At 50.2% G+C, this 18,341-nt stretch overlaps 2 protein-coding genes across 4 annotated transcripts; one reads left to right on the top strand and one right to left on the bottom strand.

The window, feature by feature from the left end:
* The first annotated feature begins 10,243 nt into the window (after positions 1–10,243).
* LOC144180439 (uncharacterized) lies at positions 10,244–11,822 on the top strand. 3 transcript variants are annotated; one of them, XR_013324415.1, is made up of 6 exons: positions 10,244–10,428; positions 10,529–10,660; positions 11,185–11,291; positions 11,404–11,449; positions 11,508–11,634; positions 11,691–11,703. XR_013324415.1 is itself a non-coding variant. In XM_077708782.1 (5 exons), the coding sequence occupies exons 2-5, from the start codon at positions 10,622–10,624 to the stop codon at positions 11,802–11,804; spliced, it is 339 nt and encodes a 112-aa protein (XP_077564908.1). In that variant the 5' UTR covers positions 10,248–10,428; positions 10,529–10,621; the 3' UTR covers positions 11,805–11,822. The 3 variants fall into 3 exon arrangements, 1 of the variants encoding a protein (XP_077564908.1); XM_077708782.1 differs by lacking the exon at positions 11,185–11,291 and having other exon boundaries at positions 10,248–10,428; positions 11,495–11,634; positions 11,691–11,822; XR_013324414.1 differs by lacking the exon at positions 11,185–11,291 and having other exon boundaries at positions 10,250–10,428; positions 10,529–10,619.
* A 2,656-nt stretch (positions 11,823–14,478) lies between these two features.
* LOC144179062 (uncharacterized) lies at positions 14,479–18,341 on the bottom strand. The gene is made up of 3 exons (XM_077707251.1): positions 16,375–18,341; positions 16,059–16,219; positions 14,479–14,632 (listed from the first exon to the last, which is right to left on the bottom strand). Exons 1-3 carry the CDS (start codon positions 16,518–16,520, stop codon positions 14,616–14,618), a joined length of 324 nt encoding a protein of 107 aa, XP_077563377.1. The 5' UTR covers positions 16,521–18,341; the 3' UTR covers positions 14,479–14,615.

Below are 18,341 nucleotides of genomic sequence, written 5' to 3'. Positions count from 1 at the left end.
CTGAGTGAAACGGAGAACGTAGGGAACATAGCCATAAACACTGCTTTGTATGAAAAAGTGAATTTGTAATAAATGTTCTTTCTACATTCTCACATTCTGCGTTTTTTCTGTGGGGAACCATGACAAGAACGCTGTACTGGGAAAGTGCACCCCTGAGAACCACCTTATAAATGTAGCTCAAACTCGAATTCGTCTGAAATTGTTTAATGACAGTATCCAAACAATTCGAAATGCTTTGCATACATCCGTGCAAATATTGAGGTAAATAATTTGTATATTTGGCCATGTTTGTGAAGCTGTTCACGCAACATTTATTGAATAGGTTTAATAAGGATATATGAATAAACCGAATTTTACCTGGAAGTCTAAAGCAATATAGGAAACACCAATTCTCCCAGGAATCCGCACTCGTCTAATACTCATTAAGGAACAATAATAACATTGGAGTGGTTCGCAGCTTTGCTTTTTATAAATAGCCCACAGGTGTTTCATAATATTAAATGTGAATGTTCAAAACTACAGATGCCAAACTTCTGGAAATGTGCTCCTGTTAAATACGCAAATATGTGTGCATGTACTGCAATTGTCTTTTGATAATCATGGCCTAAGTTGTCAGACAAGAATTTTTGGCTTAAGGCTATTGTCATAACTTTGGAGTCCTTTTGAAGTATGCTCTCAAGTGCATGTTTCCACTCAAGCTTGGTTTCACTAAAGCCTAATGTTGTTTAACTAAAGCTCAAATTCATGCCGCAATTTACCGAAAGAGCTATCATGCATGTTTGATACTGGTTTCTTAAACGGCACAAAGCTGATGCAAACATCAAATTTAGTTATGCCTGTTTATAACACTTAAGCGTTGGCAATACTCACGAAGATTTTTGGGTGACAACCTGGGTAACGATTATCGAACAGGTAATGCAATGCATATATATTAAGAGAACATTTTCAAGCTATTTGGCACTGCTATTTTAGAAATTATAAAAGTAACTTCTCTTTTAGCCCCAGCCGTGTGGCCGGCAGTTTATTCAAGGAACGAACAAGAGACACCCGACGCAAAAGCTTAGATGGCGCAATGGACAGCATGATCGGACATATCGTCTTCCACTAACGCGATGTTTGTTTACCACGCGGGAGAGGCGTTTTCGGGGTGTCGCCACAGCGGCGCCGGCGAAAGCGCGCCTGGCGCGCAACATCCCACCTTCCAATTTGTGTGGCCTTGGACGGTGGTAGATGTAACTTATATAAAGGTACACATGCTGAAAGCTGCAAAGTAACCCATAACTGCGTAACCCTTACGTGTATACGTATATAAAGGTTACGAAGATATAGGTTACATTTGTACCTTATAAATTATAGGTTACAAAAATTCGAAAATGTATACCTCTATTAAAGGGGCACTGACACAAAAATTTTGCATCTTGTTTTTTTTGTTGCGATAAGTAGCTAGTGACCTACTTATAACCTGTAGAAACCTCATTTGCTTCAGCGTGCGACGGTTGTTTAATTAGAGGCATTTTGAATGCGGCCAGTCGCAGTTTCGGTTTCAGCGAGTGCCGCGAAACGATGGATTTTGTGGATTTTGTGTGAACAAAGCTAACCACGTGTCCGTCGGAGGGATATCACAGAGCAGAGCCGCCGTAGCACTGTCGAATCCGCATCGACGGCAGTTTCTGCGAATGCCCCCCCGTACTGATCTCGTGAGGCGCCTAATTAAAAAGCGAGTGGATGTGACGCAGGCGCTGCGAGTGCAAATGCTACCGCGGCTAACGAACGACGCGCGACGCTCGAGACGGTGGGTGGCAAGACGCGCGCTGGGAGCAGCCGGCCGGTCTGCCTACAGGTCCGCCTACAGATGTGTTCGGCTTAGCACTGCGGCGGATATTCGAGTGCCGCTCTCGTAAGCGGTGCAGATGACAATTTTTAATGCAACCCGCCATCGCATCATTAACTCCTTTCTCATGTAAGCCACCATGGTCGGGACTTGGGGACAATTTCGTGCAGCGGTAACAAGCTATCACTCGAGCTACCTGCGCCGGCGTGGGCCACTTCGCGGCCGTGGCCGCCGCCTGCACAGCGACCGTGCGGCTTGCTCAGTGGGCTTTTCGTGCCTCCGGCGCGTTTCCGCATCCAATGGTAATAACCAGTAATAGAAACAGAGTGCCTGGAATCGCTGTAGAACTTTGGTCGCGGCCAGCTGCCCGATGAGCTGACGAAATCACGGCGCCTCCGCCGCCAACGATCGGGTCGTTCGTTCTCGAGAGCAGAAGCTCCGCCCTCCGGCCCTCCGATTGGAGCGGCGAGCCGGCAGTGCGGAAGCGGCAAACACAAACTCGTGACGTGTTTGGATGTTGTTTATTTACACTTGCGCGTGGTCCTCTGCTGGCCGCTCGGTTGTGTTTCGCACACTTCAAAATTGATTTTAAGTATGTTCTAGGCTGTATTCACCGCTGATATTTTGCAGATGATGTATATGTGTTCCCACCAATCTATCTCCGAAGTTATCTCGCCATCAAAATTTTGTGTCAGTGCCCCTTTAAGGGTTACCCAGCTTAGAGTGTATGCCTGAAACTGCGCCAGCGCGAGTTCTGTTCTTTTTGTGCTTACTTTTCCTCCCGCACGTGCCGGCGTTGCACTTCCACCTTTTTTTGGCTTACCATCGTAAAAACCAACCCAACGAGCGGTTCCTAACTAAATGAACGCGGGGGCTGCCAGTTATATACACAGATTTTGCCTGAAATGTACCTGCAGTTTTCTTTGCTCTAAGCAATGGGGAGGTGTATGACAAGCGCCAGCGGTTCACGAGGTGCGAACGATTATGACTATTTAAACCACGTGGTTTTCGAAGTCTCAGCGTGACCCCCTGACGACGGTACATCAAGCTCTACTTGGGTCTGTTATCTCGCTGCGCCATGATTCCGGCAATATAGCTTCGACCGTTAGCGAGCTACGAATTGGCAAGTCCATAAAGTGATCTGCACATAATTAGTTCGTCATCTTGCGTAGTAAGGCCTGAGGCGAACTACGTGGACGACTTCGAGCCACGTGCATCGTCGTGATGTGCCGAAATCACTGTCGGGGACAACCTCGTACGTGAGTTGGCCAACATGTCGTTGGATTCTGTAGGGCCCGAAATACTGTCGCAGGCAACGTGTAAACGTTGGTCGCAGGAGCTTCTCACTCAGTCCGCGTCATCGAATGGGAGTCCAAACTGACACAAGATCACCTGGGTGATACTCGGCGTCAGTGGCTGTAGCGTGCGGCATCCGCCAGCTGCTGGTCCGTAGTATGTACGCGAGCAAGCTGGCGTGCCTCTTCCGCGTGCTGTAGGTACCTTATACGTCCGCGTCGAGATTGGCGTCGTCTACGTGTGGCAGCATGGCGTCGAGCATCGTCGTCAACTGTCGACCATAGACAAGCTCGAATGGAGTCATCCGCGTAGTTTCCTGGACAGCAGTATTGTATGCGAATGTGACATAAGGGAGTATTTCGTCTGATATTTTATGCTCAAAGTCGACTATTGTCTAATTATTTAGGCGTTCGGTTAGTGCGTACGTCTGGGGGTGATACGTCGTGGTCTTCCGGTGATCCATGTTGCTGCAACGTAGGACTCCTTGCATGAGCTCCGCAGTGAATGCCGTTCCGCGGTCCGCGATTATTTGTCGTATGTCGTATTCTTGGAGTCGAAACGCCCATCGCCAAAGACGACCTGCCTGATCCGTTAAAGATGCCAACCAACGAAGGGCGTAGTGGTCAGTGACCACATTCAATGAGCGGACGTACAGATATGGCCGAAGCTTAGCAAGCGCCCAGATGCTGGCCAAGCACTCCTTTTCGGTTGCAGAATAGGCGACGACATATTCGTCAACACCAGGTCTTCGTTGGCAAAGCACGACCCCGAGGCCAATCCACTGGCGTCAGTATGAAGTTCAGCAGGCGCTGCAGGACCGAAGTGTCGAAGCACAGGTGGCGAGGTCAGTAGACAACGCCGAGTCTGGAACACATGGTCGCAAGTTCGAGACCGACCAGTCAAGTAAGTCACTGGCACCGCCAAGGCGCTTTGTCAACGGTGCAGTGATAAAGACAAAGTTGCGAATGAAACGTCGGAAGCAGGGGTTTCCCCAGGCATCGAATCAAGGGGGGTGTCTCAATGGCTCTGGGGGGGGGGGGGTCATAAACTAGAAAAGCTGTTTTTTATCCCACTAGTTAAATAGTTCATTAATTAAGTTAAATAATTAGGTTTTAGGTTAGGTTAACTAGTTAAATAGTTGAGTTAAATAATTAGTTAAGTGAACTTCCCTCGACCGTGGGACTGTCCTGCATACTCGCGTTTCCGCTGCCTCCATTGGACCATTTTTCTCTGGGCACCCGACGTCACTCCCAAAATCCCTTCAAGCGAGTGGGGAATTGCTGCGTCCCCCGCGTGGTATTCCACTTCGGCGTATTAAAAATGGCAGTAAGGCACACCCCCGAAAATATCTGGGTTTCGGAGAACTCGTGCATAAAATGCTCTCGTCCTGCAGTTGCTCCCGCACCCACTTGTCACCCGTACCATTCATATGAATGTCACGGTAGCAGGCAAAAGTTTCCATGACTAATCTGCGGCCGTCGAAGCTCCCCTTTTCCTTCACTTTTTTTTTTATTTTCGCTACTCCCTGGCTGGTAGCAATGTGCTCGCAGTGTGGTCAGCCTCAAACCACTTTGCCCCTTTCCTTTGAAAGCCTTTTTTTGTGTGCACATACGAACTTGCCACGAGCTGTCGAAAAAAAAATGAAATAAATACGTGCAACGCTAACAGCAAGCTCGGGGGGCGCACTTTTGTTTATTTTGCCCGAGGCTACTGCCAGGAATAGCAGACGGGCAGTCCGCGCATGCGCAGATCGATACTGAAAAAGGTCCATACAAGGACTGACAAGAGTGAAATTTGGGGATTCCAGGGGGGGTGTCCAGAAAAACTAGGGGGGGTCTACACACCCCCCATGGGGGTGTAGGGAAATCACTGGTCGGAAGTATAAGCAAAGGCCTATGAAGCTCCGAAGAGGTTTCAGAATAGTCAACTTCGGGAACTCGGCCACAGCACAGAGTTTCTCTGGGACGGGAACAACGCCGTCCTTGTAGATGACGTAGCAAAAGACGGTTAGCTTTCTTGCGTCCAAATGGCACTTCTGTAGGTTCAGTTGGAATCCAGCTCGAGGAAGACATGTTAAAACCTGCTCCAGGCGGTGAAGGCGTGTCGGAAAATCTGCAGAAAAAATGACAGTCATCTAAATAGCACAGACAAATTTTCCATTTGAGACCTCTCAGAATATTGTCCACCATGCGTTCAAATGTTGCGCGTTGCACAGTCCGAACGGCATAACATTACAGACAAGAACGATCCTGTCTGCAGAACAACCCGCAGTACAATCCTACAGGCCATCAGGAGTTACAAATGCCGTTTTTGGGCGGTCAGCGTCCGCCATAGCTACCTGCCAATATCCGGATCGCAAGTCAAGAGACGAAAAAATTCCCCCGCATTTCCCCGAGGGGGAGAATGTGAAAGTGCGAATGCACGGTTGTCGGCCCGCTTGCGGCGCTTGCGCTCGGCCCCCGCAGCCCACCACCTCGCCGCCTTCTCTTCCATCTCTTCCATCGGGTTTGTAGTATCACGTGTACACCACGCAGTTATCAAGCCGCTATAACGCCGCTGAGTCGCCCACGCACGCCGCTGACGACGTAGTTTGAGTGCGTTAAAGATATAAGGCGCGTTCTGACACCGATATCAGTGTCGCGTCCGTAGCTTATTCGGTAGAGCGTCGGGCTGCGGCCCGCAAAGTCCTCAGATCGAAACCTGGCGCCGGATGCTGTTTCTTTCTTAAATATAGAGGAGCACTGCGGACGCCGCCGCCGGCGGTGGATGGTTTGGGGTCGCTTATAAAGAGCATTCGCTCTAAAAACTCTGCCCCCTGCAAACTGTCCACAGCGTCGTCGATGCATGGGAGTGGATAGACGTCTTTGCGCGTGATGTTGTTGAGGCAGTGGTAGTCCACACATAGGCGAATGGAGCCATCTTTTTTCCTGACGAAAACGACAGGAGATGCTCGCGGGCTGCTTGAGGGTCGAACAACTCCACGCTGAAGCATTTCGTCTACACGCTGCTCGATGGTGCGACGCTCGGCTGGCTCGGCTGGGGAAACGCGATAAGGCCGTTGCCGAAGTGGGGCATGGGTACCAGTGTCGATGATGTGCGCTACTACAGTTGTGCGGTCGATCACTGCGTTATGACGCGAAAGGAAGTCCCACCCTAGAATTACGTCGTGGGAACACGCTGGTAGCACAATGAATTAAATAAATATAGGGAGTCCTGAATAACGACTCGAGCCGTGCGAATGGCCGTTGGCTCTATGTTGTGTGCGCTTGCGGTTCGGAGCGACAGTCCATGCAAAGGCGTCGTGGCAAATTTCCCTAGTAACACAAATTGTTGCCGCAACGTTTCTGCCGTGTTGCCAATGTTTTGTAACGTTAGGCAACGTTACAACAACCGCCAACCATGCACTCTATCACAACTGCTATTCCCCTCGCCACCACCGGTGCTTCTTTCAGAAAAAGCGCAAAGGCTCATGGGTACGTCGTCTGCTACCGCCACTTCCCGTATACGTCTGCGTGCGCCGGCGGCTGTCAGGCGCGTGTGTGCGTGTTGTTTATTTGTCACAGGGTGCTTACCTGTCAGATAAACCCCTAGTGTGGTCAATCGTTCTTATTTATGGAATTCCCGATGCATGAGCGTTTTTTTTTCCAGTGGAAACAGATAAGCAATAACACACACGCGCGTGAAAGCCGACGGCCTACGGGAGGCCAGGAGAGCTCCCGAACCGGTAGTGGCGGCTCTCCGCGGGAGAAAACAATGCACCCATGAGCCTTTGCGCTTTTTACCGGTCACCTATTGACCACTGCAAACTAGCGTCACTAAATAAGCTTTCAGTGACGCTACTGCAAACGAGTGGCCACCGGTGAGGCCCCGCGGCTCCTTCCCACCAGAGGGATATCCCGAATAGAGCGGTCCCTCCTCCGGCTCCGCAGAGGCTGCTACAACACAGCAGCACGCCTCCACAGGCAGGGTCGCAAGGCCCAGGGCCGTACCCAGAGGGGGCGTTTGGGGGTTCAAACCCCTCCCGAAATCTTTTCCAGGCAGCACGTAAACAATACTTACTCTTGCTTTCAGTAAAACTACCCCCTTCCCAAAATTCATACCCCCCCCCCGAAAAATATTTTCTGGGTACGGCCCTGGCAAGGCCACACCCACCTGTGCCCACTACCCCGACCCCGAGACATTAGATCACATCCTCTGCTCCTGCCCTGCGTACGTTGCCTGGTGCCCGGAACAAACTGGTGTCTGGGTACCGGCGGCTGGGGCTACCGTCAAGCACTGCAGAGGACATCCTGCGTCCTCGGGGACCCTTCATGCATGCACCGAGAGGCCTTCAGGCTGCTCCTCTCGTACCTCGACGAGTCAGGCCTCAACACCCGCCCAGAAGCCAGACCTCACTGGCTATCCACCCCCTGTTAACTCTCTTGTGTGCGTGGGTGTGTATGTGTGAGTGCGTGTGAATGTAAATAGTCGGTATGTAACCTGAGTGTGTATGTATATAGTCTGTGCATAGCCTTTTATAGCCTGGTATCACATTTCATTTTCATTGCCCTTTCATTTTTTTTTTTCGAACCACTTTTTTCCCCGGCGAGACCTGTGCCCTCTGTCGAGAGGCAAAACTTCGCCTTGTAAATATTTTCATTTTAATAAACACTTTCTCTCTCTATTGGCTGACAACGGCGGTAGCACCATTATCAGGTGATTGCGGAGAGCACACAGAAGCGCGAATGGGCGTTAAAGGGACCCCGAAAAGCTTTGTGAAGGTGGCAATCGAATGCATTCAGGTGGTAGAACACGTCGGGGGATTTTTGAGCCAAGTGTGAGCCCCATACGTTGTACGGATAATTTGTAAACAATTTTTGAAGATCGCCTTTTTCAGCCGATGGGCGCGACGCCGCAGCGAGCCGACCGCGGCTGACGCAACGGCGATCGCGGCTGACGCAACGGCGAAGGCGCCCCCTGATTCGCCCAATCGCCGGCGAGGTCGGCCGCCGGCGGCGTCACTGTTATTGGTTTCCGGCTGCTCTCCCTCCTTCCTGCGCGATCCCGAGGCAAAGGCGGCAAAGGCGGGTCCGCAGCGATTTACGCGTGCCTAGGCGCAGGAATGTAGCTAGCGCAGAACGGAAGTCGAGCGTCGCGATGTCACATGGCTATTCTCAGTGTTTCCAGCTGCTTTGAAGGAAGCAGAGAGGGAGGATGAGTCGATCGGCAAGTGGGGAGAGGTGCATTTAATTGCTTCTGGCGCAGCTAATACTGAATGTAGATCAATAATTCCAACGGCATTGCATCGCTATATTGGTGCTACGCGACAATACAGGCCTTTTGTAACTTTTACAGAAGGCTTTTCTGGGTCCCTTTAAAGTGACCGAAAGCCGCCGCCACCGTGGCCGCCTCAAATTCCACCTCGGCGAGTATGTGCCCGGTTGAGACGCCGGCGTGAGCCCATAATTCTTCAACTGGAAAGGCTTTCCGAGCGGCATTTTCGCCGGGGGGGGGGGGGGGGGGGTCGTGCACGCACAGTTGGCCTTCATGCCTTTTCCGATAATGCCCGTTGTGCTGGTTCGACATTTAGATGAGCAATTTTCATGGCTCAATGCGTCCTGTCTGTTGTCTTTCGTAATCGGTTTGGGTCTGGGTTGGTGTATTAGAGAGTAAGGTGCCTACGACGGGGGCGGGAAACCGACGGTTCCATGTTTGTCCGCTAGAATAAAGCTAGAGACCTTCCAGCTTTAACTCGCTATAGGATGGACGCATTTCGTTCGCTTCGAGGAAGAGTGGGAATGGCGTCGGCCCGAACAGAAGCGCGAATAGGTGAATAGGAAGCCATACCGCGAGCCGGCCTAGTTGGAGGCGATCGATGGCAACGTTGCGCAAAAACAAACGAGGGCAAATAAGAAACCAAGGGACAAGCGCACTTTCTTGTCGTTTCTTCTTTGACCTTGTTTGTTTTGCGCAACTTCGCCATGTATAGAAAGCCGCTACCGCCGCACTGCACCCTCTAGTTCCAGCTCGTCGAGTACCTGCGAATACCTCCCGGATAAGGGGCAACTTGCCCACTTAAAACGCCGACGTGGGGCAGTATTACTTGTTCATGTTTCTTTCACTTCTAAGCCCGCGCGCATAACCGGTTGCCGGCGTGCACGGCTTGGGGGGAGGGGTGCGTGCACGCGGTCCTTACTGATGGCGCCTCCGTTCGTTGTGCTGGCGGGAGGTTTAAACGCGACGCCAAACGGCCCAATGCGACTTGTCCGGTGTCCTCTCAGTGATCCAGCGGATTGGTTTGGTGTGTTACACGAACAGTGAGATGCCTACGAAGCGGCAGTCAGCTCCTAGCTTGTCCGCGAGACTGAACCTTGGGTCCTTCCAAGTTTCATTCAGCTAATTGGCTAGGAAGTATGCTCAATCGCTATTTACGAACAAACGTGTTTCCTTTCATGCACTCCGCGGACTGCGTCCAGCTTCGCAGGTCATTTTTCTTCACAGAGTGGAAAGGGCACTAATTTTCTTACAGCCACGACTCGTACGCACCCGCCGCGATGCCTCAGTGCATGGCTAAGGCGTTGTGCTGCTGAGAACGGGGACGCGGATTCGAGTCCCGGCCGCGGCGGCCGCTTTTCCAGTGGATACGAAGAGCCAAACCACCCGTGTATATACGAGATTTCGACGCATGTTAAAGATCCCCAGGTGGTCAAAATCAATCCGGAGCCCTCCACTATACGGCGCGCCTCATCGCCTTCATTTTGTCGGCGCGTTGAACCTTACAATCAATCAATCAATCAATCAATCAATCAATCAATCAATCAATCAATCAATCAATCAACCAATCAATCAATCAATCAATGACTCGTACGCAGTAGTATTTGTGTTCCCGCGCCGTCGACTGTTTCTTCAAGACGTGGCGTTTTTTATTCGATTTCGAAAGCCGCGGAAGACGGCCGGTAACGGCCGCATGATCGATAGGACCGTGCAATCGCGCCAGCCGAAGCCCCTAGTCGACATGAAGAACCACCAAGCAAGAAGGTTATCTTGCTCCGTGACGCAGCATAAAATACCTTGTCATGCATGCTCCGGTGGCCGCGCGGCTGCGACTTGATGCGGTAACTTTTTCGTTTTGTTTTACAACTGGCAGAATGTTCTGGAAGACGATATCGATGTGAAAGAGTGGAAGGGTAGGCGGTAGCCGATAGCAGCGCTCTATAATGCCAGGATAAGCACGTTTTAGAACAAGGGGTACGCCATCTTGCCTGCCTGTTGAGCATCGGGCGCAGAGTAGCTGGCGGCGCGGTGACGGCGGCGATGGACAGGTGAGTTTTTTTCCACGCGGTATACTGTCTATTGGGGAAGTTTGGTTCGCGCTAAGAGGTGTTTTAATGCCATAAGTGTTGTCGTTTTCGTTTCCTTCAGTCGTTTTTCGTGGTGCCTGTGCCATCCCCGCTACTAACCGGCTCGCTCGGACAAGCGAATACCCACGAGGGCCTCACGGACGTCCTTCACGGTATGCTGCTTCACAGTCCTCACCGACGACTCTTCCAAGTGGTGAGTTCCGTGGCTGAAGGCCCGGTGCGACGTGCGGCGTGCCCACGAAACCGGCTTTCCTATCATTTTTTTTTTTTCGCGACGCTGAACGTTTGCGTATTTGAATTTTCCTAACCGAGCGCACATTAGTCTCGGAGCCGGACGTTTCCTGGGCCGTCGCGACGCAGGGATTCCGACTGTCGCCAAAGCTTTGCTGTGCGCGTTAGGCTGTAGCTTTCGGGACAGCGGCGCAGTGGCGGTGTTGGAGCCCTTCGCCACTGCCTCTAGCGTCGGACTCGGCTCGGAAGCCCCGTTAGGTTGTGGTGATAGTCGGTCTTCCTTTCCGAACGCCGCGGTAGCCGAGGTATATGCACTTCGATAATGCCTTCCGCTCGCACGTCCTCGGTTCGCGCGGCGTTCGGAATACAGTCGCCACCTTCAACGAGCATCACTGAAGCACGGAACACAGCTCTGCGGTCCGCGGCTCCAAATTGGGGTCGTGGCAAAGGCGAGTGATGGAATTGGTGTCCTTGGTTCCTTTTCAGGTTCGCGTCCGGCACCGCCTCCGCCCTCCCCTTTCCCTGACCCTTGCGTCGTGTCTTATTGCACTTGCTCCTTCCCGAAAACATGCATTACTCTTCTGGCTAGGCAGGTACACGCCACCTGTCCTATCTACTGAGCTCGACGACGCGTGTTTTGTACAGAGGTGTTTTCTGGTAATAAAAGTGGTTCTGTCGCTGGTCGTCTGTTACTTTGCCTTTCAGCGTCCCTTCCCGTTCCTGCCAGGCGTAATCATGGTCCCCGCATTCGGTAAGCCGTGATTACCTCCGAAATTACATTTCTAACGTGCTTTAGCCTTTCGTTCCAGACCGCCTCCTGCCTATGCGTACCGGCCGCCGCCGAGCAGGACGGGGCCGTCATCGAGACGTCCAGAAAGCCGTTCGAGTCGAGCTGGCTGCGCCTGCCTTGAAATCATTAAACCCTGTTTGCAATGGGTAAGGGATGATCTCCTAAACGTAACATTTTTAACGTGATTTGCCTCTTGGTGCAGACCGCCTCCTATCTATGCGTCCTGGTTACCACCTTGGAGGACGGTGCCGTCATCGAGCCTTCACGGATGCCGTTCGAGTCGAGCTGTCCGTCGCTGCGCCTGTCTTGGAATTAAACCCTGTTCGAAACCGGAGTACTGCCTTTGTCGTTTGTACACAGTCGATGCGGCTCGCTGGCTCTGTCGGCTCGAGCGACATCAAGTACTGTGTCGGTCTCTTGTACCTCGTTTCGAACAGTATTTTAGCAAATCCTAGTTGTCATAATGGCACTCATTAAAGTTGGGAGAGAAAAAAAAGAGCGAACAAGTTCGCACTCCTAGTGAGCATAATCCCAAAAATGATTCGCTAGGAGTGCGGTTAGGGACAGCCATTGACCCCGTGTGAACGTCGCACCGTTCATGAAGCTAAGTTCTTACTCGGGTACTTTGTCCTCTGGCTGGTGTGAAAGTGTTCATTCTAGGCAACGTGTCCTCCCAGGATTTGGCCCCGGACGACGAAAAAGGTAAACGGACTGTTGTGTGTAACTTGTACAGGGCAGTTCGGCGTAGCCGCCGGCAAAGTAGCATGCGGACAGAAGTCTGACCGTTCTTGTCGTCACTCGTAGAGTTTAGTGTAATACTCGGCGTACTGCTTAGTTTTCTCAGTGGCTCTAACTGCACCAATTTGTGTCCAGATAAACCATGGCGTGCCATACCAGAGTGTTATCAGATGTAGCTTCTCAAAGATTAGCGATTCAGTATCGACAAGTGTTGTACGTAAATGTGCATGAAAGGCTCGATTATGCATGGTGGCAATGAGAAAAACTGTCGCAAAGCGCCTCAGTGACGCTAAGCCACAAAGATCGTCACAGAGGAGCCTAGCAGCCCTGCCAGAGTGGTGCATTACCTGTGCGAAGGATGTGAGCCTGTGGGGAACCCCGACTGAGTTTCCACCCCCACAGGGACGTTTGCTTCAAACTCACCGGAAATGAACAGTGTGCGCGCGTTCCGGCGTTCGTAGTGATGGCGGCGTCAGTGTCTGTTGACGCTGCCAAGAGTCAAAAGACGTTTGGTTATGTCTCCCACCTACTTGCTTGGCCAGCGGGCTCCTTCATCTCGAAAGCAAGTGTGCCCTGGCAGAGAATATATTTCCTTCGTGGTCAATAAAAATGCATAAAATGATTCACGATTGTTGTCCTCCCTTGCTCCACTCACCAAAGCGTTCAGCACTAATCAGAGGCACCGAAAGCACAGCGGCAAACAAATAATGTTCACATACGTCCATATTTTCGCTTCAAACCAGAGGAGTCCTATTCGACGATAGAAATACATGTACTGAATTAAGTAAAGAAACAGTAATGCGATAACAGACCAAGTAAAAGAAATGAAAGAAAAAGGAACAAAAGTGAAAAAAAAAATTTGCTGAAAAGGTACTCAATCAGGCTTACGGCTTATGCGCGGGGCTCAATCTCTGAGAAGACGACGAAATCTGCCGGGCACTGTATACCGCCATCTAACCTCCACACGTCATTGGCGCAGAGAAACGCCCTCTCACGGACAGACACCGCCATTAAATGGCTGTAATAATGTTCCCTAATGCGTGTGGAACTAAACACATGAGTAATTTGCCTGGTCAAGCTAAGGCTGAAAGCTTCAGAACTAGCGCCACTAGCCACGGGCGTACTAATGGGGACGAAATACGTACGTCTCAACTCAGCCCGCATGCAGTCTTTGCCTCAACGGGCGCTTTCTAACCATTCCGACGGCGCCGAAAAGGGCAAGGAAGGCGCCAAGAGACACGATTTGCGTCGCCGTTATCAGGAAAATCTTTTGCTGATAAGGGGGGTATTTTCAAGCATTCTTTAGCAAAACTTTTCACTCGAAGGTGTAACCATGGTGTAACATTAGGCTGCGCGAAAAGGTGTAAACTTTGACTCCCTTGAGAGTGTACGTGCTGACTCTCTTTTGCAGGACTATACCTACACCCTTTGAGGGAAAAAAGTTTCGCTGAAAAGACCCCCCTTATCAGCAAAAGATTTTCTTGATAACGGCGACGCAAATCGTCCCTCTTAGCGCCTTTCTTGCGTCTTTTGGTGCCTTCAGAATGGTTAGACAACGCCCGTTCAGGCCAAAGATTTTCGGGACGCTCAAAATATACGCCCCTTCACATCCACAAGCCTGCGAAGCTGTAATTAGCCACGCATTACCGAGTTTCGTGTAATTAATTAACGGAGACAGTAGTTTAGAAATCCGCGGACCTTTAAGCAAACTTGCCGTGTTTTTGACCATAGTGCAGAATGCTTCGGCTCGAAGGGTGAGAACTTTCATGTTATCGGGCAAATCTTTTGCTGATAAAGGGGGTCTTTTCAAGCGTTCTTTAGTTAAACTTTTCACTGGAACTGTGGAGTATAAGCCCCGCAGAAGGGTGTCAGTCCTTGCACCCGAGAGAGAAAGAGAAATATGTTTATTGGAGAGGTTGGCCTAGGAAAGTCAGAATTTGCTCCCTTGCGTGCAGCGTATATAATGTTAGACCTTTTGAGGGAAGCATTCACATCACGTGTGTAAGTTTTCTCTTCGACGTGAGTTTTCATGTGATCTTATTTATTCGTATTCAGAGATCTTAGTGAGTGAGGGTTTGTTCTAAAACGTAGTTTCCCATCCAAATTCCCTTTCATATTCATATTTTAATTTTTTTTCTTTTCAATTCTGTACATGCACGCCCTGTGCTCAAGCTGGCGTAGCCAGCGAGCTCAGGAGCCTTGATAGAGGCAGCAAATATTTAGAAAACTCTTTTATTTTCGCAATTGACGCAAGGAGTATGAGCGACATGGCGAGATGCTACGACGTCATGTTTTGGCGGCGTGAAGGATTGCAAGCTTGTACAGAACACGGGCAGGCTTGGACGCACTTCGGATTTGGAACTTGTCGAACAAGGCCAGCGCGCTGAAGCTAAGTGAATGCAACATCTGAAAACAAAGAAGAACAAGAAGAAAAAGCCAAAGTTACACATATGCAGCAGTCAGGAACGGAAGCAGCTGCGGGCTGGCGACCCGGTTTATTACAGCTCCATAGTAGGAAAGGGAGCAGGCCGATAAGCATCCTTAGGCACCACAGGTTACATGAAATTAGTTTTATAGACTTTCAGTCATGCTTTTACGAGGTCGCTCGATTCCCGGCCGCGGCGGCCGCTTTTCTGATGGAGGCGAAAAGCAAAAACACCCGTGTGTACGAGATTTCGGCGCACGTTAAAAAAAAAAAAGGCAGCATCTCAACTCTGTGGATAATGGCGAGGGTGCGGAGTACGGGGACCATGACATCCGAGTTGCACCCCGAGTGAAATCCGATTTGCGCCCCGACCGTCATTCGATTTTAGTTACTTTGCCTCCGCTTGCCGCGGAAGCTGGTTGTCTTCGTAGACGTTAGCAGCAGCGTGACGCGTCTTACGTTCGTTTCCGTCTATATATGGCGGGAAGAGGGTATGGGATTTTCAGAACCCGCTTACACATGCGGTGCACCGCGGCGCCATCTCGTGTTTCCGCGTAGCGCCATTTAGCGTATACGTAGTTCGATGCCGTCACAACTTGATCACAACCTGACTACACCGGTGCTTTTGCGCGTTTTCTCGTTGCTAGATTATGTTAGTGCCTGTTTTCGAGTGTTTTGGAGTGCTCTTGTACCCTTTTAGATAGTTTCCGCACAGATTTTCGCTTAATGGTGGTGTGCGCACGGATTGACGCGGACGGACATTGGGAAGTCCTAAGGTACTCCGCACCCTTACAGGCAAGGGACTAAGCCGTTTGGCTCTCGGGTACTAACTCACGGCGACTGACACTACCTCTGTCTGGTCTACCAAACACAAGCTCGAACCCTGCCGGTGCCTGTGTGATTTTTTGCGATTTTAAATGTTATGCGCACGGACGCGGACGGACATTGTGAAGTCCTAAGGTGCTCCGCAACTAAAAAACGCGCCTCGTCGCCTGCGTTGCGTCGGCGCGTTAAACGATACAATCAATCAAGCTTTACAGCGCAGGGTATACAGAGCAACACTTCGCCTTCCAGCCAACCCCTCTGCAATACGCTTACTCTCAACTGGCACCGTTAACACGATCCCCCAGCCCCTCGAAGACCACCGCCTTAGCCAACTTGCTTGTCTATCCACAACCCCCTAAGGTTCGTTCCTCCTGCATTAACTGAACCTGACTGCTCCACTTCGACAAGGCCACTGAATTCTCATATGGATGACTTTTGAAATGAACGCTGGCTTTCTCTCATGCTACATTTTACGGCCCTTACGAAAGAATTCCTTATGTCATTCGGTAAGTTGGCTTTCCGAATACCGGGTTGGTGAGCCTCACTACGTTGGAACTGGAGCGCACCAAAGGAGCATCGTACCTATGCGCCTCCTGGACAACGTCGAGAAGGCAGAGAGGGGGCCAGCTGGCAGGCGCCTCTGCAGCATCCCAGGAGGCTGTTGATGCGGCGACCAAGCGCCCAGCCTCGCGTGCAGGGCCTTCGCATATCGCAGTCCAAGTCTGACGCCCACGATGGAGAGCCTGTGTGTGCATGGTAACCACAGAGAGGTGTTTTACGTAAGCTTTGCCATTGCTGCAACAGTGCCGCAAATGGCTATGAACCAGCCCATCTGGTCCACATCGCGTGCATCTCACAGGGAGTGAACCAGCTGCTGGCAAGGGCAGGGGGTACTCACACCAATGAGCCTTCTCCATTACCAGGCATGTACGGGCTACCAGCACTATCCGCACACGGGGCTCCCCAGGCGCAGAACCTTTGCCCGAAACAGGCAGCAGGCACGCCCAGCTCCAAGCCCACCAGGCGGCCCTGCGACTTGTACATATAGAGCGACTTCAGATGAAATAAGGTGTACCCGATTGTGACCAGCCCACGTCCCCGGGACCATCGCCATACATCGACTCCGAAGGTAACCCAAGAGAAAATGTAACTGGACCCAGGTGGTGTATGGTTAAATTCCCATTTGGGCACAGCTGGTCCTTGCTGGTCCCAACTGGTACCAGCTAGGTCCAGCTGGGAATTTAACCATAAAACAGTGGTACCAACTACTATTTTCTCTTGGGAAGGTCACAGTTCTGCAGCAAGAATGAGATTTTTTCATTTAGTTGTTCGTCCCAAATGCAAAAGAACATTTTTGGCATATAAGCATTCTACGCCCGTACAGCAGCTTCCAGTGTAAGGCCAATGGAGCTCATTCTGTGCAGTCTGCATCGAATTTATGCCCTTACGTTATAACATAATTTACGTTACTTTAGCCTCTCGCTTTCTTTTTAAGATAAGACCTGCACTACAAATATATGTGTAGCGCAGCTGTTTTGTTAAAAAAAACGAAAGGCTATATATATATGAATCATGCATACAAGAAGCGTTATATCGCTAGCAATAATTTCAGCAAATACCAACAACCACACATATATAAGCACAAGAACAGCGCTGTTAATGTCGAAAGTTACATGAACATGGCAGGATTACCCCTCACGCAAAGCAGAATAATTCAGCCATCGGTATTTGTCAAGCCATGCCAGTTGTGATTTCCATTTCTGTTTTGAGTCTCTAATGCAGCCCATCTTGCAGCTTCTGTCAGAGCTCTGAGCGAACATGAGAAGTTGGTCGACATTTCAGTACAGCCCAAATGTCGAGTCTGCTGTACTGAGCTCCCTCTTGGTGTTCTGAAATAGTTGCATTATTCTCTGTCAAGTACTCAATGCTTCGTGCATAAATGCCCTATAGCCTACCTGAAGGCTCGTACTATACAGTAACTTTTCTGGGGCGGCCATCCCTTTAAGTGTAAGAACCACTCCTGGATAAGGCATAGCAAGCCACTGCTAAGTTCATTATTCAATGCCATATCAAACATAAAATTTAGCAAGAAAAAATAATAACACAAAGACGGCGGTGTCTGACCATGCTCTTGTGGTTGGCATGTCCTGTGCAAGTTGAGCAAAATCTTGCCACATTTGGAATTCTGTCGCAAGATCTGAGGAAGGAATCATAATAAGGTTCTACCAGTTTGGTTTCAAACATTAATGAAATGACAAACTTTTTAGCGCACTCGTGCACTGCCACTGTTCAGCCGAATACAGACTGCCGGTTTAGTCTTTACAGTGTAAGAGCATCGGTCTTGGAATGTATAGGGCGCATAAGAATTTTGTAGTTTTCGTTAGTGACACAGGAAATGGAAATTAAGTTGGGAAGCTCCTTAGTCCACAAAAAAACAGAGCATTGGACAGTCGTACAGACCCAGCATGACCTTTGGGCATGATGCGATGCTCGAAACAAGTCAGCATTTTGTTTCCCGGAGTGCACCAAAAAAACATGCGTAATGGCATGGTCAGGCATACATAAATGCTACAGACTACCACGCTTCAGCATGAAACGGACAGTAATGACACAGTTAAAGTATTCCAATGACACAGTTAAAGTATTCCATTGGATAACAGAGGCCCTGATGTTCAAACTGAAGCATGGCTACAGGATACAACATGATAGACACAGAGGAGGCTACAACATGATAGAGTGGCTTAAACTTGCAGAGTTAATAATTTCTCTGTCATTTCGGTTACTGAAGTAACGCTGACGATTGCTCAAAATTTCCTTCACGTGACATTTTAGAATGTATACGTAACCGTTGTGGATCCAGGCAGA

The sequence above is a fragment of the Haemaphysalis longicornis genome, unplaced genomic scaffold (assembly GCF_048455015.1).
Source record: "Haemaphysalis longicornis isolate Haplotype H1 unplaced genomic scaffold, Haemaphysalis longicornis Haplotype H1 scaffold_4, whole genome shotgun sequence".
In the NCBI taxonomy this organism is placed as follows: domain Eukaryota; kingdom Metazoa; phylum Arthropoda; class Arachnida; order Ixodida; family Ixodidae; genus Haemaphysalis; species Haemaphysalis longicornis.
Note: the sequence above shows the minus strand (reverse complement) of the source record. Positions and strands in the feature narration are given on the sequence as shown.